The 21,656-nt window shown below is 68.2% G+C and overlaps 3 protein-coding genes across 7 annotated transcripts; 1 reads left to right on the top strand and 2 right to left on the bottom strand.

Annotated features, from left to right (window-relative positions):
• Positions 1–13: 13 nt before the first annotated feature.
• Positions 14–10,448, bottom strand: CARNS1 (carnosine synthase 1). Of its 5 annotated transcripts, none has more exons than XM_062000395.1 (10): positions 10,342–10,407; positions 8,733–8,751; positions 8,010–8,244; positions 7,730–7,819; positions 6,980–7,467; positions 6,260–6,440; positions 5,520–5,605; positions 4,555–4,786; positions 4,204–4,475; positions 14–4,103 (listed from the first exon to the last, which is right to left on the bottom strand). In XM_062000395.1, the coding sequence occupies exons 2-10, from the start codon at positions 8,733–8,735 to the stop codon at positions 2,877–2,879; spliced, it is 2,814 nt and encodes a 937-aa protein (XP_061856379.1). In that variant the 5' UTR covers positions 8,736–8,751; positions 10,342–10,407; the 3' UTR covers positions 14–2,876. The 5 variants fall into 5 exon arrangements, with proteins under 5 accessions (XP_061856379.1, XP_061856380.1, XP_061856382.1 ...); XM_062000396.1 differs by having other exon boundaries at positions 10,327–10,391; XM_062000398.1 differs by lacking the exon at positions 8,733–8,751 and having other exon boundaries at positions 10,342–10,448.
• Positions 10,449–11,771: 1,323 nt separating this feature from the next.
• Positions 11,772–16,652, top strand: PPP1CA (protein phosphatase 1 catalytic subunit alpha). The gene is made up of 7 exons (XM_061999904.1): positions 11,772–11,880; positions 12,886–13,017; positions 13,130–13,360; positions 14,400–14,504; positions 14,589–14,812; positions 16,231–16,365; positions 16,455–16,652. Exons 1-7 carry the CDS (start codon positions 11,826–11,828, stop codon positions 16,563–16,565), a joined length of 993 nt encoding a protein of 330 aa, XP_061855888.1. The 5' UTR covers positions 11,772–11,825; the 3' UTR covers positions 16,566–16,652.
• A 17-nt stretch (positions 16,653–16,669) lies between these two features.
• Positions 16,670–20,353, bottom strand: RAD9A (RAD9 checkpoint clamp component A). The gene is made up of 11 exons (XM_061999903.1): positions 20,242–20,353; positions 18,827–18,897; positions 18,570–18,704; positions 18,358–18,472; positions 18,175–18,274; positions 17,981–18,090; positions 17,789–17,895; positions 17,647–17,711; positions 17,463–17,564; positions 17,144–17,363; positions 16,670–17,070 (listed from the first exon to the last, which is right to left on the bottom strand). Exons 1-11 carry the CDS (start codon positions 20,273–20,275, stop codon positions 16,972–16,974), a joined length of 1,158 nt encoding a protein of 385 aa, XP_061855887.1. The 5' UTR covers positions 20,276–20,353; the 3' UTR covers positions 16,670–16,971.
• Positions 20,354–21,656: the final 1,303 nt, after the last annotated feature.

Here is a 21,656-nt window from a genome sequence, read left to right on the forward strand (position 1 = left end):
ACAGAGGCAGCGCCGCCGCTCGCAGCCTTTACTGGGCACCCCCCGCCCCGCCCCCGTCGCGTCACCGCGACAGCATCGCGACACAGCGCGCGCTGCGGGTGGGGGGGGGAGCGGGGAACGCTGGGGTGGGAGAGGGGGAGTCCCCTCGTGGGGCCCACGGCCAGGCGGGGACACGAGTGGTACCGGCGGCAGAGGCGGCGGGGTGTGGGTGCGCGGCACTGCGGGTTACTGCGGGGTCTGGGCGCTATAGGGGTGCGGGTTAGGCGGGTCTGGATGCTATAGGGGCTCGGGGCTACAGGGCGGGGTCTGGGCGCTATAGGGGTGCGGGTTAGGCGGGTCTGGGTACTGTAGGGGCTGCGGGTTACTGCGGGGTCTGGGCGCTATAGGGGTGCGGGTTAGGCGGGTCTGGGTACTGTAGGGGCTGGGGGTTACTGCGGGGTCTGGGCGCTATAGGGGCTGGGGGTTACGGGGGGACTGGGCGCTATAGGGGTGCGGGTTAGGCGGGTGTGGGTACTATAGGGATGCGGGTTACTGGGGGGTCTGGGTACTGTAGGGGCTGGGGGTTACGGGGGGACTGGGCGCTATAGGGATGCAGGTTGGGGGGGTCTGGGACACTATAGGCTGGGGATTACGGGGGGGCTGGGTACTTATAGGGCACTGGAGGTTACTGGGGGATCTGGGCACTATAGGGACTGGAGGTTACTGGGGGATCTGAGCGCTATAAGGCACTGGGAGTTGCTGGGAGGGTCTATGTACTATAGGAGATGGAGGTTACGGGGCGGTCTGGGCGCTATAGGGGACGAGGGTTAGGGAGTTCTGGGTACTATAGGGACTGGGGGCTACTGGGTGAGGTCTGGGCGCTATAGGGGTGCGGGTTAGGCGGGTCTGGGTACTATAGGGGCTGCGGGTTACTGAGGGGTCTGAGTGCTATAAGGCACAGACACGGGTCTGTGTACTATAAGGGCTGGGGGTCACTGCGAGGTCTGGGCACTATAGAGGACGAGGGTTGTAGGGCTCTGGGCACCATAGGGGCCCGGAGTTACTGGGGGGACCAGGCACTATAGGGCGCTGGGGGTTACTGGGGGGGTCTGGGCACTACAGGGACTGGGGGTTAGTGTGGCGTCTCCCCTCTACAGGGGCTTTCTCTAAGGGTCTCCTCATTCTAGGGGCTGGGCGTTATTGTGAGGTCTGGGGCACGGCAGGGGCTGGGAGTCAGTGTAGAGCCTCCCTGCTGTAGGGGTTGGATGTCTTTGTGGGGTCTCCCCACCATAGGGGCATCGTTACGGGTGTCCCCGCTGTAGGGAGAGGTAGTGTGTAGGGGGAGGGGTCTCCCCTTGCCCTCGGGCTCTCGGGGACCCCCGGGGGGGTGTCATGGAGGGACGGGCGGTTCTGCCGCAGGGTCCCGGGGGTGGCAGGTCCTTGTGGGCTCCGCGGGGGTGTTTGGGGCCGGGTGCTCCCCCGGGAGGGGTCCCTGCACCGCTGCGCGGTCCCCGACCACTCCTCTTGGGTACCGAGTCCTTACCCGGGGTCTCCCCACGGCGGGGCTGTGCCAGTACAGCCCAGGCTGTGCCCGCTGCTCGGGAGGGGGTGCCCTGGGTGCTCCCGGGGACTGCCCCGACACCCCTTCGTCAGCAAAGGAGACCCCGGCCGTGGGGATGGCACGTGGAACAGGGGTCAGCATCACCCTGGCACTGGAGGGGCACGGCACCCCACAGCTGTGGGGACAGGGGACACGGGGGTTTGGAGGTGCCAGGGGAGGGGAGGTGAGGAGGGAGGGGACGTAAGGGGCCAGGAGCAGAGTGTCAGGGGTGCTGGGAGATGTTGGGGAGCAGTGAGTGGGGTGTCAGGGGATGAAGGGATGGAGTCGGGGGTTGCCAAGGTATGAGGTGTCAGGACGATGGGCAGGTGCCAAGGGAGTGGAGCAGTCCCAGAGGATGGGGTGCCAGGACCAGACGATAGGGTGCCAGGGGAGTAGAGGTGATGGCAGGGAATGGGATGCCTGGGAAGGGGGTGGATGCCAGGAGATGGAACATCAGGGTAGTGGGAGAATGCCAGGGCAGTGGGGAGGGATGTCATGGGATAGGGTGTCAAGATGAGGGGGGATGCTGGGGCATGGGGTGCCAGGGCATGGGAGGTGCCAGAGGATGGGGTACCAGGGGATGGGGTGCCAAGGGATGAGGTGCCAGAGTATGGGGGATACCAGCGCAGTGGGGGGTATCATGGGATGGGGTGCCAGGGCATGGGGCATGTCAGGGAGTGAGGTGTCAGAGGATGCTGTGTCAGGGGCTGGGGGATGTCATGGGGTTGTGTGCCAGGGGATGAGGGATGTCAGGGGTCAGAGTGCCAGGGGATGGTATGTCAGGGGATGGGGGATGTCATGGGGTTGTGTGCCAGGGGATGGGGTGTTAGGGGATGGGGTGCCAGGGGATGAGGGATGTCATGGGGCTGTGTGCCAGGGGATGAGGGATGTCAGGGGATGGGGTGCCAGGGGATGAGGGATGTCAGGGGGTGGGGTGCCAGGGGACGGGATGTCAGGGGATGGGGGATGTCATGGGGCTGTGTGCCAGGGGATGAGGCATGTCAGGGGGTGGGGTGCCAGGGGCTGGGGGATGTCATGGGGCTGTGTGCCAGGGGATGAGGGATGTCAGGGGGCAGGGTGCCAGGGGACGGGATGTCAGGGGATGGGGGATGTCATGGGGCTGTGTGCCAGGGGATGAGGCATGTCAGGGGGCAGGGTGCCAGGGGATGGGGCGTCAGGTCTGTGGGACACGGCGTGTGGTGCTGTGGCCATACCAGGGGCTGGGGGGGCAGCGGGGCCGGGTGAGGGAGTGCCGTGGCAGCGCGTGGGTGCCCGTGCCCCCCTGCCTGCCCCGGGGCTATTTGAAATGAGACAGAAAGTGCTGTACGGGGTAGGTGGGCGAGTCGATGCCCAGCGCCTGGCACAGCCCCAGCAGGCGCTGGCAGGCCTGGGCTCTCGTGGCCGCTCCGCACGCCACGCTCAGCCACGGCTCCTCGTACTCGCCCGCTCCCGCCGTCTCCTCGAACAGGCGGTTGAGGCGCACGAGGCCGCGCCCCTGCAGCGCCCGCAGCGTCTCCAGCCCCCCGCCAGCCCCCAGCACCTCCCCGTGCTCCGAGCCCAGGCACATCACCCCGGCCAAGTGCAGGCGGGGCGAGGGGCGAGCGGGGAGCACCGGCGGCACCCCCAGCGCCACCAGCACGGCCGCCAGCAGCAGGTCGGGGCCGTAGACCTCGCGGATCCAGTCGCGGAGGTAGAAGCCCCCCATGCGGGGGTTGATCTCCAGCAGGCGCGGCCCGGCGGGGCCCAGCTTGAGCTCCACGTTGAAGACGCCGTGGCGCAGGCCGCAGGCCACGCAGCACTGCAGGGCCGCCCGCACCAGCTGCGCCTGCCGCTCGGTGGGCAGGCAGGACGGCAGGCACGCCGCCGTCTCCAGGAAGCCGGGCAGGCGCGTGGGGCCGTTGTCCGACACCCAGGCGCCCAGCAGCCTCCCGTCGAACACCACCAGGTCGACGTCGTGCTCGGTGCCCGGCACGTACTCCATCAGCAGCATGGCGTTACCCCAGCCCAGCCCGATGCCGGGGTGGTCGGCGTCGTCGCGCAGGTCCCTCCAGAGGCGTGCGGCGTGAGCGTGGCACTGCCCCACGTTCTCCACCAACCTCACGCCCACGGCGCCGGCCCCGAACTCCAGTTTGGCCACGGCTGGGAAAGGGACGGCGCCCGCCGCCCGCTCCACGTCGCCGTGGCCGCGGAGGCGGCGGCAGGGCACGGCGAAGGCGGCGGGCGGCGGGCGGCCGCGGCGGCAGCGCTGCAGGTGCTGGTGGGTCCGGCTCTTCTGCTTGGCCACGCGGATGGCGGCGGGCGGGCAGCCGGGCAGGCCCAGGCGCTGGCACAGCAGCGCCGCCAGCACCACGCAGTCGTCCCAGTAAGAGAGGCAGGCGTGGGGCCGCAGCCCGCGGTGGCGCAGCAGCTCAGCCACGTGCTCGGCGTGCTCCTCGTCCCGACGGTGCTCCCGGCTGTCGTAGGGCAGGAACGTCTGCACCAAACCCGCTGCAAAGTGCTCCGGGTCCGACTCCACCAGGTGGATCTGCGGCCCCCAGGGAGGTGGCGCCGTGAGGGACACCCCGTGCCGGGGATGTCACCCGCGGCCGCCCGGCACGGCCGAGAGCGCGCCCGCAGCCCCTCACCCTCAGGCCGTAGTCCCGGGCCGCCTCCCAGACGAAGCTCTTGCTGACCCCGCCGGCCCCGATGAGCAGGATGTCCTTGCCCTCGACCAGGTGACGCTGTGCCCGGTGCAGCATGGCCTCGGCCAGCAGCTGGGGCACGTCCCCCTGGGGCTGCCCCACGGCGTGCCCCATGGCCTCGGCCAGCAGGCAGGTCTCCAGGCACCGCTGGCTGTTGGCGGACAGAGCCACCAGCTCCAGGGTGTCGTCCAGGCACGTCAGCAAGAAATCCACGCCTGGGGACAGGGATGGGACGCTCAGCACCGTGGGGTGAGCCCAGGGGCGCCGGTGCCAACCCGCCGGCTCCGTGCTCACCCAGGATGTCGGTGTGGGCACGGGCACCGCCGCGCTGCTCGGGGCTCAGCTCGGCCTCGGCGGCCAGGAGCGCAGCCATGGCGGCCTCGGCAGCCTCCTGCAGCCGTGTGGCCAGTGCTTGCCGCTGGCCGGGAGCCACCACCCCCCACTGCTGCAGGCTGGAGTCCAGGCTCTGGGGCAGCGCTGCCCCGTGCCTCACCGGGGCCTCCGCGCGCCCCACAGCACAGGCCACCTGTGGGGACACGGCCACGGCGACATGGAGGGTCACCACGGCCTTGGACACGGGCTGCTGTAGCCTGGGACACACGGGGCCACTGGGACATGGGGACATGGGTGGCCACCGCAACCTGGGACATGCAGGGCTACCAGGACATGGGTGGCCACCACAGCCTGGGGACATGCAGAACTACCAGGACATGGGTGGCCACCACAGCCTGGGGACATGCAGAGCTACTAGGACATGGGTGGCCACCACAGCCTGGGACATGCAGAACTACCAGGACATGGGTGGCCACCACAGCCTGGGGACATGCAGGGCTAGCAGGACATGGGTGGCCACCACAGCCTGGGGACATGCAGAGCTACTAGGACATGGGTGGCCACCACAGCCTGGGGACATGCAGAGCTACTAGGACATGGGTGGCCACCACAGCCTGGGGACATGCAGGGCTACCAGGACATGGGTGGCCACCACAGCGTGGGGACACACAAGGCCACCAGGACATGGTGACACAGATGGCTACCGTTGCCTGGGGACATGCAGGAGCACTGGGACATGGGTGGCCACCATTGCCCAGGGACACACAGGGCCACCAGGACGTGGTGACATGGGCGACCACCATAGTCTGAGGACACACCAGAGCAACAGGACACAGGGGCATGTGCCACGACCCCCCCACCCTGGCAGGATGCCCCCCCACGAGCGAGGATGCCCACCCCCCGTCGCCGTGCCCACGGGGCTGTACCTGGCAGAGCTGGGGCCGGTCCCCCCAGGCCCTGCAGACGAGGGTGCAGATGCGCAGGGCCATGGGCAGCCGCGGGGCTGGGCTGCCTGGGGGGCGAGGGACAGGGCAGGCACGGCCGCCAGCGCCCGGGCATGGGGGGGGCCCTGCCCGACACCCCCCCGTGGCTCCTGCCACCCCTGTGTGGCACCGGCGTGGCCTTGGCCAACCCCAACCCCGGGGCACAGTCACAACCCAGTGTGGCCACTCTCACTCCCAGCCCCGAGGCACTGGAGGGGGCCGAAGGGGATCACCCCACCCCCTACCCTGGGGACATTGGGGGTGGCCACTTTCCCCGCTACCCCCGGGGATTATGGGTGTCCAGAGTGACCTTGTCCCCTACCCCAGGGCTCCAGGGTGGCCACATTCTTCCCCCACCCCTACCCCAGGGGATAACAGGGCTCCAGGGTGGCCACTTTTCCCCCCCACCCCTAACCCACGGGACCTTCACCCCCACTCCAGGGCTCCAGGGTGCCCACCTGCCCACCCTATGGGACCTTCTCCCTCAGCCCAGGCTGCCATGAGGGTCCAAGGTGGCCACCTTCCCCCCACCCCAGGAGCCTGGTCGCCCCCATGGCCACCCACCCACCCCTTGGCATGGCCACGTGGAGAACCCCGAGGGAGCTGAAAAGGGGGGAGGGTCCCTCCCCTCCCACTCCCCCCCCTCCCCGGGGTGGTGGGCGCCCGAGGGCGGGGGGTCTTACGTGGGGGGGGCGCGGGCAGGCGGGCGGTGGGCACCAGGGCCTCCAGCAGGACACTGTCCTCCTCCCGCAGCCCGCCGAGCCGGGCGCCCACCGCCCGCGCCACCGCCGCCCCCTCCTGCTTGCCGTGGCTGCTGCGGGCGTCTGTCCCGCGCCAGCGCCACCCCGACGGCCGCACCACCACCTGCGGGCACCCCCGCGTCATGCCCCCGGCACGCAGCCCTGCGCCCCCCGCCCTGCCCCACGGCTGCCCCCCGTGCCCGTACCTCTGGTCCTGACACCCCCGCCCTGCCCCACGGCTGCCCCCCGTGCCCGTACCTCTGGTCCTGACACCCCCGCCCTGCCCCACGGCTGCCCCCCGTGCCCGTATCCCTGGTCCCGACACCCCCGCCCTGCCCCACGGCTGCCCCCCGTGCCCGTACCCCTGATCCCGACACCCCACGGCTGCCCCCCGTGCCCATATCCCTGGTCCCGACATCCCCGCCCTGCCCCACGGCTGCCCCCCGTGCCCGTATCCCTGGTCCTGACACCCCCGCCCCGCCCCACGGCTGCCCCCCGTGCCCATGACAAGGACCCCTGCACCCCAGCCATGCCCCACGTGTGCCCTACCATGCCCCATGGGTGCCCCCCACGCCCCCAACCCCTACACCCCAGCCGTGCCTCACACGTCCCTGCCCCCCTCCCCGTGCCCCGTGGGTGCCCCCCACGCCGTGCTGTGCCCACCTGGCTGTAGGGCTCCATAGCAGTGCCCCCCAGGAAGCTGCCCACCTCCTCCTGCACCAGCGCCTCCTGGCCCTGGGGGTCCTCCAGCCGCACCAGCTTCACCCCGGGGGCGTCCGTCTCCGTGGGCACGTGCCCCCGCGGCCCCAGGACGAAGGCCAAGGTGGGGGGCACGGGCAGCCTGGCACGGGTTGCCAGCACCCAGCGGGTGCCCACCGGGTCCTCGAGCCGGCAGGCGAGCGGCAGCGACCCCCCCGTGGGGCAATCGAGGTCACGGGCCAACTCGCCCACCCAGCTGCTCTCGGGGGCCCCCGGCGCGAAGGTGCCCGTCACGTAGTTGGCACGGCGGGGGGGCACAAAGGTCTCCAGGGCGCTGTGCCCACCCACCTCAAAGGAGACCCCCCGGGAGAGCAGCAGGGTCCAGGCGCCCGGGATCGCTTCGGAGGGCACCCGGCTGGCCCAGGTGGGCGATAGGCACAGCACCATGGCACCTGCGGGCGGGCAGGGGCAGGGACACGGGCAGCGCCTGCCCTGAGCCCCCTGCCCCCAGAGCCCCCACCCCGGGCACCCACCCAGCCAGGGCGTGACGCTGTCCCGGCACCTCGGGCTGGCATTTGTTGCCAGGGCTGGTGTTAATGGGGCTGCAGATGGGCACGGGGGTGCCCATTGCCACCCTCATGCCCTGCCTCAGTTTCCCTCTGGGGGTTCCTGGGTGCCTCGTAGGGAGGGTGGGAGGAAGGGGACCGTACCCACCTGGGCAGCGGGTGCCACCCTCCAGCAGGACGGGCAGGAAGGCGGTGGGGGAGCCCAGGATGCAGACGGTCGTGTCCAGCGGGCCAAATCCTGCCAGCGAGGCAAGGGTTATCGGCCCCCATTGCCAGCCTGGCCTTGGCATCCCAGCCAGGCTCTGACACCCCGACACCCCCGTGTCCCCCCTCCCAGCCTGGCCCCGTGCCCCCACTGCCACTCTCCTCCCTGCCAGCTTCCCCCTCGAGCCCGTGCCCTCCGTGGCAGCCCCCCCCGTGCCCCCCACCCGTGCGGGGCTCTGCAGAGCGGTCCAGCGTGCGGGGCAGCCCCTCCTGGCGCAGGGCACTCTGCAGCAGCTCGTAGGCGTGGGTGGCACCGTCGGCGTCCCCACCGGCCTCGGGCACTTCGCCATCGGGGGCCTCGTCCTCCAGCCAGCCCGGGCACAGCGCCTCGGGCCCCGCTGCCCACTCCTGCTCCTTCGGCATCGGCGCCGGCTCCGCGCTCGGCTGGTCCACTGAGAGCTGCGGGGAGGGCACAGATGGGGCTGGCACCGGGATGGTGTGGGGCTGGCATGGGGCTGAGGGGCTGGCAAGGGGCTAAAGGACAGGCAAGGGGCTGCATGGGGTGGCATCGGGGCAGGCACGGGATGGTGACGGGGTAGGGTGCTGGCACGGAGGCACGGGGCAGCCCTGGGGGTAAGAGGCAGTCCCAGGGCTGAGGGGCACAGGGGGCACTGCCCACGCGTGTCAGGGTGTCAGGGTGCTGGGGGGCTGCGGGTGCCGGGCACGGAGCCACGGTGCCGGGGGTGGCGGGGCAGTGCCAGCCGCCGGGCCGCCGGCTCCCGGACAAAGCGGCGCCTTGTCCCCGCGGGGTCACGCGGCCGGTGGGCACGGCACACCACGCTGCCCGCTGCCCCACGGCACTGCCCGGCACCGGGGGGCTCCTGGGGCACCCTGGCATGGGGCATCCCCCTCCACCCACAAACCCCCCACATCAGGGGCTCACTTACCATCCTGGGCACCGAGAGGCTGAAAGAGACACAGGGGCACAGTCAGTGAGGCATCTCGGGACCTGCCACCTCCTGCCACCCCCTGCCACCTCCCTCAGCACTGGGGATGCCCCATCCACAGCTCCCCCTGGGATCACCCCTCCTGCAGCACCCACCAGGGCCAGGCATCCTTCCTGGGGCACCCCTTGATGCCAATCCTGGTGACCCTAGGTTGCCCTCTCAATGCCAGTCCTGGTGACCCCAGCTTGTCCCCTCAATGTCAGCCTCAGTGACCCGAGGTTGCCCCCTCTGTGCCAGTCCCGCTGACCCCAGCAGCTCAGGCTGAGCCCCAGCAGGGATTAGTGTAATCCGGCGCCAGCTCAGCGCCTGGCAGACCTGGGCACGGGGGGAAACTGAGGCACGGAGCCAAGTGGTGCCCACCCGAAGCCATCCAGCCTTGGTCCCAAGGGCAGAGTGTCCCCGTGGGGTGGCCAGGTCTCAGTGACAGGATGAGTGGATGCATGGCTTGGTCCCCTGCCTGCTGGTGGGCACCCACCAGCACAAGGACCCCCTGAGACCCAGACATGGGGGATACCTGTCCCCCTCCCACGCCGTGCCCCTCTGTCCCGAGCTGGGGTGTGGCCCTGTGATCCCTAAACTGACACAGCCGTGCCCCCTACACCTGCCACAGGTACCTTGGGGTGGGAGCTGTGAACTGAGAGGGCTCAGGGACACCTGGCACAGGGACACCTGACACGGGGACACCTGACACGGGGACACCTGACACGGGAGCCACTGCTCGGCTTTGGCTTTTAAACACCCCCCTCCCCCTCCCCGTGCCCCCTCGGGGTGCCAAGGCCCCGGCCCCGTGCCCTGGATTAGGCTTGGGGCACGGTGAGCAGCACAGAGCCCCATTGTCCCCTCAGCATCCGGGGGGGTCGTGGGCACCCCCCGCCAGGCAGTGGCACCCGTGCCCTCAGCCAGCCTCTCACTCCTGGCCCTGGGGACACCGTGCCACAGCAGAGCCCGTGGCGTGTGCCAGGGCGGCCCTGCCCCCTTGTCCCCAAACCGGGCACAGCCCCCTCCTGGCCCCTCTGCCCTGCACAGCAGCGCTGCGAGGTCGCACGTCCCCCGGCTCAGCCCCAGCTGCCCTCGGTGTCACTGTCACCGTCACCCGCGGGCACAGAGCCACCGGCACAGCCACCGCGTACGGCACCGAGCCCCGCACACGCTGACACCCGCCCCCATCCGCCCTGACACCCACTCCCGCACACCCTGACACCCACCCCCGCACATCCAGACACCCACCCCCACACTGCCACAGCGCTCTGGGCACGCACGCACGGACACACACACGCACAACACCCGCACAACACCCGCACACATGTGTACACACACCCCCACGCACACACAGTGTCAGTCCCGGTGCATATGCACACTCACACTCACACTCACACTCACACTCACACTCACACTCACACTCACACACTCACACGCGTGTGCGCGCACACGTCCAGCCCCGCTGCACGCGCACACACGCGCGTGTGCACACACGCACCCCCCTCCCGCCCCAAAACGCCCACGCACCGACCCCCCCTGACGCCCCCGCTCGCACCCGCGCTGCACCCACCGACGGTGGCGGTGGCGGTGGCGATGTCGGTGGCTGTCGGTCCCTCCGGTGCTGTCGCAGCGTTTGTTGTCGCTCCGGTCCCGGCGGCGCCTCCTGCCCGGGCGGGGCGGCCCCGGGGGGACGGGGCGGGGCCGGGGGGGGCCCAGGGGAACGGAGAACGGGGGGATGGGAGCGGGGTGCGGAGCGCTCGGTTGGGGTGGGGGCACCGGGACAAGGGGTCAGCGGAGAGGCGGGGGATGGGGGCGGCGGGGAGCGGGTGTCACCGAGCCGGACTGAGACTAGGACTGGGACCGGGACTGGGACTGGGACCGGGACTGGGACTGGGACAGCCCGTCGGGGTCAGCCGGGGCCGTCTGTAAAACTGACACCGCGGAGCACAAATGTCAGGGCTGAGGCCGGGCGGCTGCTCCGCCCCGGGAGCTATTCCCGACAGCACGGGCACGGCACTGCACGGCATGGCATGGCATGGCACGGCATGGCATGGCATGGCATGGCACGGCATGGCATGGCACACGGGGAATGGCATGGCACATGGGGAATGGCATGGCATGGCACACACGGCACGGCACACTGGAAACAGGGTGGCATGGCACCTGGGGAATGGCACGGCACGACATGACATTGCTTGGCATGGCACAGCACACGGGGGATGGCACGGCACGATATGGTATTGCTTGGCACGGCACACAGCGTGCACGGCTTGGCGTGTCATGATGTGGCATGGCATGGGATGGCATGGCACTGCATGGCACCGCTCGGCACGGGCAGTGTCGGTGCAGGTGCCACCCAAAACCTGTCCACATTGCTTGTTTACCCGGGCCCCACCTTGAGCATTGAATAATGGCTGCTGCGGGCAGGGGGGCAGGATGGGGGCACGGGGGGTGCGGAGGGGGGTTGGCACGATGCCCTCACCGCCTCCCTCCTCCTCCATGAGCTGCGACCCTTCGTGAGCCGAGGGGTTGGGGCATAAACGTGTGTCGCTCTCCCCCGAGCCCCTCCCCTGGGGGGAGCCCAGGCTTGGGGTGTCCCCGTGGGCACCGGGATGGCAACAGCCTCCCGGCAACCTGCTCACAACGGCCCCGGGGACACCCGACGGCACCGACACCGGGGACAGCGCTGGGGGGACGGGGCATCCCCTGCCCTCTGCCAGGCACCGAGCGTGCCCGTGGGTCCCGTGCGAGTGACCCCGCCGCCGCTGTCCCCAGGCTGTCCCCGTTCCCCGCGCACCGGGATTTGGGCACCCGCCGACCCCACCCGCGGCTATCGCCGTGCCCCGGTGCCCCGCGGCTGTGGGTGTGTGCCGGTGTATCTCCGTGCCCCTCCCGTCTCACACTCCCCACCCGTCCTTATCTCGCGTCCCGGCGCCCCCGGTGCCGCCCCCCCGCGCCGGTGTGTCCTCCGCGCCGCCAGGGGGCGCCATGGCCGCCGCCCCGCCTGCCCGCCCCCGTGTGGCCGCTCCTGCCGGCGCGCTGCGAGGGGCGGCCATGGCGGACACCGAGAAGCTCAACCTCGACTCCATCATCAGCCGCCTCCTGGAGGGTGAGCGGGGCCCCCCCTCCACTCCCCCCTTCCCCGCCGCTCCCGGGACCGCGGCAATAACCCGCGACACCCCCCCCAGAAACGGCTCCGGGATCCCCCGGAGGCCTCCGCCGAACGCCCCCCCCCCCCCCCCGCCGCCGCCGTAACGGGCCTCAGGATCCCCCCTCGCCTTCCAGAGCCCCTTCGGCGGCCTTGAGACCCCCACAAAGGCCTTGAGACCGCCCCCCAGCAGCCTCGAGACACCCCCCCAGCGGCCCCGGGACCCCGCAGCACCGGGATCCCGCCAAGGCCTCCCCCGCGCCGCCCCCACCCGCAACCCGGCCCCGGTTCCTGCTGTACCGGGCCTCGGGCTCCCACTCTGACGGCCTGGAGACCCCCCTCAGTCGCCTCCCGACACCCACAACGGTCTCGAGGCTTCCCCCAACAGCCTCGGGCCCCCGCAGGAGCCTCGGCACCGCTCCAAAGGCCTCGGGCGCCCCCCCTGAAGGTCTCGGGGCTCCGCGAACGGCCTGCGTCTCCCCTTCGGCCCCCCAAAATAGCAGCCACGGGCCTCGCTGAAGCAGCCTCGAGACCCTTCTCCCCACTAAACAGCTTCGGGACACCCCCAACGGCCTCTGCCCCGTGCTGCTCCAACCCCCCTCCCCAACAGTCCCGATGCACCCCCCAAAATATTCTCTGGACTCCTCAGACACCTCAGGAACTGCCCCAAAACGCCCTCGGGATGCCCCTTGGATCCTGGGGAGGCTTTGCAGGGGCTGGGGCTGGGAGGCAGCGGGGGAGTTGGGGTGGGGGGCTGGCAGGGGAGATGGGGGTTTGCAGGCCCCATGGTTTGAGGTGGGGGTCGCAGGAGGTTCATCCTGGGCCAGACGGGGTCGTGATGTTGTGATAGGGGGAGAGGGGACACCCAAACTGCTCCCTGATATCCCTGTGTGGGGTATCAGGGTGTGAGGGGTGCTGGAGGTGGAGGGGGATCCCTGACCTCCCCTGTGTCTCTGTTGGGGTCAGTCCAAGGGTCACGGCCAGGGAAGAACGTTCAGCTGACGGAGAACGAGATCCGAGGGCTGTGCCTCAAGTCCCGGGAGATCTTCCTGAGCCAGCCCATCCTCCTGGAGCTGGAGGCTCCACTCAAGATCTGCGGTGAGCTGGGGCTCAGAGGGCCAGTGACCTCCCCACCAACGGCCCTGGGGTGGTTTGGGGGAGGCTGCAGGGTGCTGAGGTCCCCATGTGTGTGTCCCTCCCCGTCTCTCAGGTGACATCCACGGGCAATACTACGATCTGCTGCGGCTCTTTGAGTACGGGGGGTTCCCCCCTGAGAGCAACTACCTGTTCCTGGGGGACTACGTGGACAGGGGCAAGCAGTCACTGGAGACCATCTGCCTCCTGCTCGCCTACAAGATCAAGTACCCTGAGAACTTCTTCCTGCTGCGGGGCAACCACGAGTGTGCCAGCATCAACCGCATCTACGGCTTCTACGATGAGTGTGAGTGACCCCCCAGCCCGCACTCACACCCCCCTGGGCCCCCCCTACCTGCTCTCACACCCTGTGCTGTCCTGCTCCAGCCCCAGTGACAGCACAATCCTTCTGTGTCCCTCTGCCCACCTCCTGCATCCCCCTGACCCCTGTGTTCCTCTGCCCCCACTGTGTCTCCCTGTGTCCCCCTGCCCCCTCCATGTCTCCTTGCCCCCTCATGACTCCTGTCCCTCTTGTGTCCCTTTACCCCCCAATGTTCCTTTGCCTCACTGTGTCTCCTCCATATCCTCTCTGCCCCCTCTGTGTCACTCTGCCCTCCCATGTCCCCCTTCTCTCTCTGTGTCCCTCTGCAACCCATGTCCCCCTGCATCCCCCCCATGTCCCCCTGCATCCCCCCCATGTCCCCCTGCATCCCCCCCATGTCTCCCTGCATCCCGTGTCCCTCTGCCCCCTCCATGTCCCCCTGTGCCCTCCTCATGTCCCCATGCATCCCCCATGTCCCCCTGCATCCCCCATGTCCCCCTGCATCCCCCATGTCCCTCTGCCCCTCCATGTCCCCCTGTGTCTTCCTCATGTCCCCATGTATCCCCCATGTCCTTTTGCCCTCTCTGTGTCCCCCTGCCCCCCTATGTCCCCCTGCATCCCCCCATGTCCCTCTTCCCTCTCTGTGTCCCTCTGCCCCTCCATGTCCCCCTGTGCCCTCCCCATGTCCCTTTGCCCCCTCTGTGTCCCCCTGCCCCCTCACATCCCCCTGCATCCCCTCATCTCCCTCTTCCCTCTCTGTGTCCCTCTGCAACCCCATGTCCCCCTGTGCCCCCCTCATGTCCCCCTGTGCCCTCCTCATGTCCCCCTGCATCCCCCCATGTCCCCTCATGCCCCCTGCCCTCCCCATATCCCCCACCACCCACTCTGTAACCCCCCCCACCATTACCCCCATGCAACCAATGGCTCTGTGGCCATCTGGGAAGCACAAACCCACTTTGAGGGGCACAGAGACCCCCCCCAAACCCTTTCCAAGGAGCAGTGCTGACCCCTCCCCACCTCACAGGCAAGAGAAGGTACAACATCAAGCTCTGGAAGACCTTCACTGACTGCTTCAACTGTTTGCCCATCGCCGCCATCGTGGACGAGAAGATCTTCTGCTGCCATGGAGGTGGGCACAGCGGGTCAGGGAGTGTGCACAGGAGTTTGGTGAGGGGATTGTGACCCCAACCTCTCCCCTTTTCCCACCCCTCAGGGCTGTCTCCAGACCTGCAGTCCATGGAGCAGATCCGTCGCATCATGAGGCCCACGGACGTGCCGGATCAGGGGCTGCTGTGTGACCTGCTCTGGTCAGACCCCGACAAGGACGTGCAGGGCTGGGGGGAGAACGACCGTGGTGTGTCCTTCACCTTTGGAGCAGAGGTGGTGGCTAAATTCCTCCACAAACACGACCTGGACCTCATCTGTCGGGCTCATCAGGTACCACCAAACCACCCACGGCCAGGGACTGAGGTCACCAGTGGGTACTGGGGCAGTTCTGCCCCTGGCATTTGCCTCTCAAGGGCAGGATTGGCTCTTGGGGCTCTACAGGTGGGATCCCCCACCAGGAATTTGCTCCCACAGGGATGTGTTTGACTTTGGGGGGATGTTGTGAGGTGCAACCCAGGGGGAAAATTTGCCCTGAAGGGTAAGGACTTGCCTCAGAGAGTGAGGATTTGCCCAGAGGGGTGAGGATTTGGCCTTGAGGTGTTGGGATTTGGCCCCAAAGGGTGAACATTGGTCCAGAGCAGGAGGTGTTTGGCCTTAAAGGATGGATATTGCCCCAGAGGAGTAGGTATTTGCCCCAGAGGGGTGGGGATTTACCTGAGGGATTGGATATTGGCCCCAGGGGTGAATATGTGCCCCAGCAGGTGGGTATTCACCTCACGGCCTGAGTATTTGCCCTGGAGAGATGAGGATTCAGCCCAGAGGGGTGGCATTTTCCCTGGGGAGCATCTCTATTTGCCCCAGGAGCTGTTTTTTTGCCCTGGGAGGGTGTCTGTTTGCCCCAGGAGGTGTCTGTTTGCCTAGGGGACAGGTTTTCTGCCCTGAGGGTGTGTCTATGTGCCATGGGTTATATTTTTTACCCTGGAGGAGTGTCTTATTTCCCCAGGGGCTGTTTTTTTTGCCATGGGGGGTGTCTGTTTGCCCCAGGGGGTGAGTTTTTTGCCCCAGGAAGTATCTGTTTCCCCCAGGGGAGGGTTTTTTGCCCCAGGGTATATCTGTTTGCCCCAGGGTGTGAGGGTTTTGCCCCAGGAGGTTTCTGTTTCCCCCAGGGTGTGAGTTTTTGCCCCAGGAGGTGTATGTTTCCCACAGGGTATGAGTTTTTTTGCCCCAGGGTATATCTGTACACCCCAGGGTGTGAGGTTTTTGCCCCAGGGGGTGTCTGTTTCCCACAGGGTATGAGTTTTTTTACCCCAGGGGATGGTTTTTTTGCCCCAGGGTGTATCTCTTTGCCCCAGGGTGTATCTCTTTGCCACAAGGTGTGATGTTTTTGCCCCAGGAGGTGTCTGTTTCCCACAGGGGATGACTTTTTTACCCCAGGGGATGGTTTTTTTGCCCCAGGGTGTATCTGTTTGCCACAAGGTGTGATGTTTTTGCCCCAGGAGGTGTCTGTTTCCCACAGGGCATGACTTTTTTGCCCCAGGGGATGGTTTTTTTGCCCCAGGGTGTATCTGTTTGCCCCAGGGTGTGATGTTTTTGCCCCAGGAGGTGTTTATTTCCCCTAGTTGATGACTTTTTTACCCCAGGGGATGGGTTTTTTTGCCCCAGGGTGTATCTGTTCACCCCAGGGGGTGCTCCTTTTGCCCTGGGAGTGCCCCAGGGCTGAGCAGGGGCTGTGCCCTGTCCCCATGCAGGTGGTGGAGGATGGCTACGAGTTCTTTGCCAAGCGCCAGCTCGTCACCCTCTTCTCAGCCCCCAACTACTGCGGCGAGTTCGACAATGCGGGCGCCATGATGAGCGTGGACGAGACCCTCATGTGCTCCTTCCAGGTGGCTGTGGGAGGGCTGGGATGGGGCAGGAAGGTGCAAAAACAACCCCCCACCTCCTCACTCATTTTTTTTATCCCCTCCTTGGGCAGATTTTGAAGCCAGCTGACAAGAACAAGGGCAAGTACGGGCAGTTCAGCGGGCTGAACTCGGCAGGACGCCCCGTCACCCCTCCCAGGAACTCTGCCAAAGCCAAGAAATGAGCTGGGACCCCTCCACACTTCCTCTGGTCCCCCCCCAACTTCACACCCTTCCAGACCCTCAGCAACATCAGGTCACCTCTCTTTTGACTCGGTTTTTTATTTGTTAAGCTCCTGCTGCCCCCTTCCCTTTTCCTCTCTCCTCCTCCCCCACCTCCCTGCCACCCTCCACCAAAGCAAATCCGTCCCCCCCTATCCCTGCTCAGCCAGGACAGGGGCTGCTGGCACTGAGGTGGGGCAGGGGGGGTGTCCCAGAGCCCAGCCCTGGGCTGGCAGGGGAGTTTGGGGGGTGGGGAAGGTGGAGGGGGAGAGGGGCAGGAGGATTTTTTTGAGGAATAAACTTGTAATGGGACACTGGGAGGGGGTTGCCTGTGTTTGAGGGTGTGACACAGAGCGGGGAGGGGGGCTCTCAGGACTCTCCATCGCTGTCCTCTGCCAGCACCTCCTGGGCAGGGGCTGGGCCAAGGCCCCCCGGCGTCAGCACTGAGCCAAAAAACAGGGAGCGAAACTGGGGGGGAGGGTGTCAGGAAGGGGCTGTGCCCATCCCCCTGCCCCCCAGGCACACCCATGGCCGTCCTCACCTTCTTGTGAGGAGGGGTCCCTGGCACAGCTCCCTCCTCCTCTTCTTCCTCTTCCTCCTCCTCGGGGTCGCTTGGGGGGCGATGGGGGGTGTGCAGGGGGAAGGTGGGGCTGGGGGGCATCCCTGAGCCCTCCCCGTGGGTGCTGGTTTCCATGGCAACCAGGTAGGACTCCAGGTCGTCAGCAAAGTCATCTGGGGGTGGGGGCAGGTGGGAGGCAGAGCTGGGCAGAGAGAGAGGGAGAGAGCCACTGTTCACTCTGGTCCCTACTGATGGCAGCCAGAGCCATCCCGTGCCCGGGGCTGGCACCATCCCCGCTCACCCGTTGGCTGGGGAGTGCCAGGAGCTGCCTGCTGGGTCTGAGAGGGTGGCCAGCACCAAGTGGACCTCCAGCACTGCATCATCCAGGCTGAAGATCACCGGCCTGGGGGGCACAGAGGGGCTGAGCTTGGAAAGGGGATCAAGGGCAGGGGATGGTAGGGGGGCACTGGGGTGCCCACTCCTACCTGCCAGGCACATCATAGTGGATGGTGAGAGGCAGGTTGGAGGCCTCAGCAAAGGTCAGCAGCCCCTGGGGACAAGAAGAGGGTTGAAGTGGGACCAAGGGGTGACCTGGAGCTGGGGGGGACTGGGGATGCAGGGACTCACCCGAAACTCCTTGAGGCAGAAGGTGATGCAGGAGCCTGGGGCCACGGCCACCGCCTGGAACTCATCCTCAGCCAACCACAGCTCTGTCACCATCGTCTTGCTGGGCTCTGGCAGGGGGTGACAGGGCTCAGGGGGCTGTGCCAGCACCCCAGGGCCAGGGAAGGGCACCCCCCACCCGCCCCCAGGCCTCACCAGCTTCATCCTCCACGTAGTTCCGGAGGCTGATCTTGCCCCCAGGGCCGACCCCCAGCGTCACCTCAGCCAGCGTCGGGGGGAAATGCACCACGGCCTCTGCCAGCACCCTGTGGGCACAGGGGGGAGGAGGGGGAGGGTAAGGAGAGGGGCACACCCTGGGGCTGAGCACCCCAAAGCCTCCCCACCCTCACCGTGCCGGGGCGCAGAGGCTGCTGGCACAGCGCTGGGTGTCGAAAACAGCCTGGAGCCGCTCGCACTCCTGGAACCTCAGGTTGTGGGTCTTGGTGACGCCTGGCAGGGAGGGCAGCGGCTCAGAGGGGCAGGGTGGGGGTGCCAGGCTGCCCCCCCAGCCCTGCCCTGCCCCCAGCACTCACCGTACTTGCAGTGGAGCTGCACGACCAGGCGGCCGGCCTGAGGCCGCAGCAGCATCAGGCACTTCCCCACCGTCTTCTCCAGCCAGGGCAGCGAGCGGAACACGCCCAGGAAGGACTGTGGGGACACGGGCATGGGGCACCCTGCCCGGCACCCCCTCCCCAGGCAGCTGTGCGGCGATGGGGGGGCGCTGTGGCCAGGGAGGGGGCTGCACCTTCATGTGGACTTTGCATCGGGACAGCTCTCGGGGCGTGTGGGGAGCCCCCCGCTCGTACAGCTGGAAGAAGAGGGGGGCGAAGAGGAAGGAGGCGAAGGCGGAGCGGGAGGAGTTGACGGTGCGCAGGGACAGCTGTGGGGACACACACACACACACAGAGCGCTGGCACCGTGTGTGTGTGTCCCACAGTGGAGATGGGGGGCTGCAGTGCCCCCCTCCCAGCTCCCAGCCAGTTCTCCCCCAGTGCCCCCTACCCCGCTGTCGGTGGGCTCCAGGTAGAGCTCGTCCCCAATGCGGGACAGGGAGTGAACGGCTTGGCCGAGGACTGTGGGGGGGAAAGGAGGGGTGAGGTGGGGCACCCCTGTGCTCCAACACACCCCTCTGGGCCCTACCAAGCCCCCAGACCACACACAGCTCCCCATGACCACCCACACATGGCCTTCTGCCTCCCCTCACCCCCTGCATCCCCCACACCCCCCAAGCCCCTCTCTCACCCCTCCAGACCCCACACACCTCCCCATATCCCCCTACCCCCTTCTGCCTCCCCTCACCCCCTGCATCCCCCACACCCCCCTGACCCCCTCTTACCTCCCAGACCCCACACACCTCCCCATGACCCCCCCATATCCCCCCACTCTCTTCTGCCTCCCCTCACCCCCTGCATCCTCCACACCGCCCAAGCCCCTCTCACCCCTCCAGACCCCACACACACCACACACCTCCCAATGACCCCCCCATATCCCCCTTACCCCCTTCTGCCTCCCCTCATCCCCTGCATCCCCCACACACCCCTCTCACCCCCCAGACCCCAGACACTTCCCCATGACCCCCTACCCCTTCTGCCTCCCTTCACCCCCTGCACCTCCCACACTCCACTGACCCCCTCTTAACCCCCAGACCACACACACCTCCCCATGACCCCCCCAATATCCCCCCACCCCCTTCTGCCTCTCCTCATCCCCTGCATCCCCCACACACCCCTCTCACCTCCCAGACCCCACACACTTCCCCATGACCCGGCACTCCCTTCTGCCTCCCCTCGCCCCCTGCATCTCCCACACTCCCCTGACCCCCTCTCACCCCCCAGACTCCACACACCTCCCCATGACACCCCCATATCCCACCCACCCCTTCTGCTTCCCCTCACCCCCTGCATTTCCCACACCCTCCTGACCCCCTCTTACCCCCTAGACCCCATACACCTCCCCATGACCCCCCACACATGCCCTTCTGCCTCCCCTCATCCCTTGCATCTCCCACACCTCCCAAGCCCCTCTCTCCCCTCCAGACCCCACACACACCACACACCTCCCCATGACCCCCCCATATCCCACCCACCCCTTCTGCCTCCCCTTACCCCCTGCATCCCCCACACACCCCTCTCACCCCCCAGACACCTCCCCATGACCCCCTACCCCCTTCTGCCTCCCTTCACCCCCTGCACCTTCCACACCCCCCTGACCCCCTCTCACCCCCGAGACTCCACACACCTCCCCATGACCCCCCCATATCCCCCCACCCCCTTCTGCCTCCCCTCACCCCCTGCATCCCCCACACCGCCCAAGCCCCTCTCTCACCCCCCGGACCCCACACACCTCCCCCTGGCCCCTCCTCACCCCCCCCGTCCGCCTCGTGGCCGCGGGCACCCCCGGGCCCCTCCCCCGCTCACCTTTGACGTTGCCGCCGGTAACGACGCACTTCATGGCGCGGGGTCCCGGCCGGCACGCGGGGGGCTCGCGCCGGCGCCGCCCCCTCCGCCCCGCCTCCCCCCCCGGGGTGGTCTGGCCCGAGCCCCGCTGGTCCCGCCCACGGGCCCCGCCGCCGCCTCCCCATTGGCCGGCGCCCGCGTCCGACCCGCCCCCTCCGGAGAGACGATTGGTCGGCGCTTGCGTCATGTGACGGCCCCGGCGCGGGCTCTGCTCCGGTCTCACGTGATCATGGGGCGGGACCCCAACCCCCCCACCACGCCGGGGTCCCGCCCCCACCGACACCCTATTGGGCGGCCGTTTGAGCGACGTGTGGCGCAGCCAATGGGGCTTCGACGGCCGGCGGCGGGTGCGCGGCCTCCGCACGGCTCCCGGGTGACCCCCCCCAGCGCCGCAGCGCGGCCGCACGGCAGCGGCTCCCCCGGCCCGGGCGCGCTCACACGGGCAGCAGCCGGCAGGGACACCCCCGTGCTGGACGGGAGCCCTTGTCTGGGCGGCTCTGAGCCAGCGCTCCCCGGGCTGCGCTGGGCAGGGGGCCGGAGCACGGGGGTGCTGGGGGGGGAATGCGGGTGCTGAGGCTGGGGGAGGCTGAGGGCAGCCAGCAGCACCCTCTGACAGGTCACTGATGGTCAGTAACGAATGGCAGGACAAGAGCAAAGGGGCTGCGGCTGCCCCAGGGCAGGCTGAGGCTGAGCTGCTCCCTGAGAGGGGTGTGAGCCCTGTGCCAGGCTGCCCAGGCAGTGCCCAGCCCTGCAGGGACCCCAAACCGTGGGGTGAGGTGCTGAGGGCTGTGGCTCAGCGCTGGGCTGGGCACAGGGTGGGCTCCAGCAGCTCCAAGGCCTTTCCCAAGGCAAAGGACTCAGCGAGGGCACGCGGGGCTGTGGGGATGCTGCACAGGGTCGGTGGCCATGGAGGGTCTCTCCCTGCAGCAGGCTGCGGGGGGAACAGCGGGAGGCTCGTAGCTGGCAGGTCGGTGCCGTGTCCGAGGTGGGCGAGGGGGTGGAAGCACTGGGGAGGGTGAAGGGTCCCGCTGGGGGGGGTTCTGGGCGAGGGAGAGCTCAGCACAGGGTCCCCCGGGGTCAGCTGGATCTGGCTCCCCGCCACCCCTGGGGTGAGCGCTGGCTCCCAGCCCCTTCCTCCCCGGAGGAGGAGGAGGACGGGACCGTGTGTGCGAGCGTCCGTTCCAGCTCTTGAACAGCAGCCGGGCTCCTCTGGAGCCGCCGTCCCCAGGAGGGGCTCTGGCCTCGGGGCTCGGCGTTTTATGGGGCTGCGGAGAGGACGCAGCTGCCTGCGGTCGTGACACACACACCTCAGCGGGGGCCAAAGCCACACGGACCCCTCCCTCTTCCCCTGGCCGCCCCGGAACGCCGGGGACTGG

The sequence above is a fragment of the Colius striatus genome, chromosome 7 (genome assembly GCF_028858725.1).
Source record: "Colius striatus isolate bColStr4 chromosome 7, bColStr4.1.hap1, whole genome shotgun sequence".
NCBI lineage: Eukaryota > Metazoa > Chordata > Aves > Coliiformes > Coliidae > Colius > Colius striatus.

Coding starts and splice junctions, on each gene's coding strand:
- CARNS1 (XM_062000395.1), bottom strand. Junction 7,820..8,009: donor CTCTGCAGAGCCCCGCACGG/GTGGGGGGCACG, acceptor CCTCGCTGGCAG/GATTTGGCCCGCTGGACACG. Junction 6,441..6,979: donor CTATGGAGCCCTACAGCCAG/GTGGGCACAGCA, acceptor GGGTGCCCGCAG/GTGGTGGTGCGGCCGTCGGG.
- PPP1CA (XM_061999904.1), top strand. CDS start 11,826: ATGGCGGACACCGAGAAGCTCAACCTCGACTCCATCATCAGCCGCCTC. Junction 14,505..14,588: donor GATCTTCTGCTGCCATGGAG/GTGGGCACAGCG, acceptor CCCACCCCTCAG/GGCTGTCTCCAGACCTGCAG. Junction 14,813..16,230: donor TCATCTGTCGGGCTCATCAG/GTACCACCAAAC, acceptor GTCCCCATGCAG/GTGGTGGAGGATGGCTACGA.
- RAD9A (XM_061999903.1), bottom strand. CDS start 20,275: ATGAAGTGCGTCGTTACCGGCGGCAACGTCAAAG. Junction 17,364..17,462: donor TGGCACTCCCCAGCCAACGG/GTGAGCGGGGAT, acceptor CTCTCTGCCCAG/CTCTGCCTCCCACCTGCCCC. Junction 17,071..17,143: donor GGACCCCTCCTCACAAGAAG/GTGAGGACGGCC, acceptor CCTCCCCCCCAG/TTTCGCTCCCTGTTTTTTGG.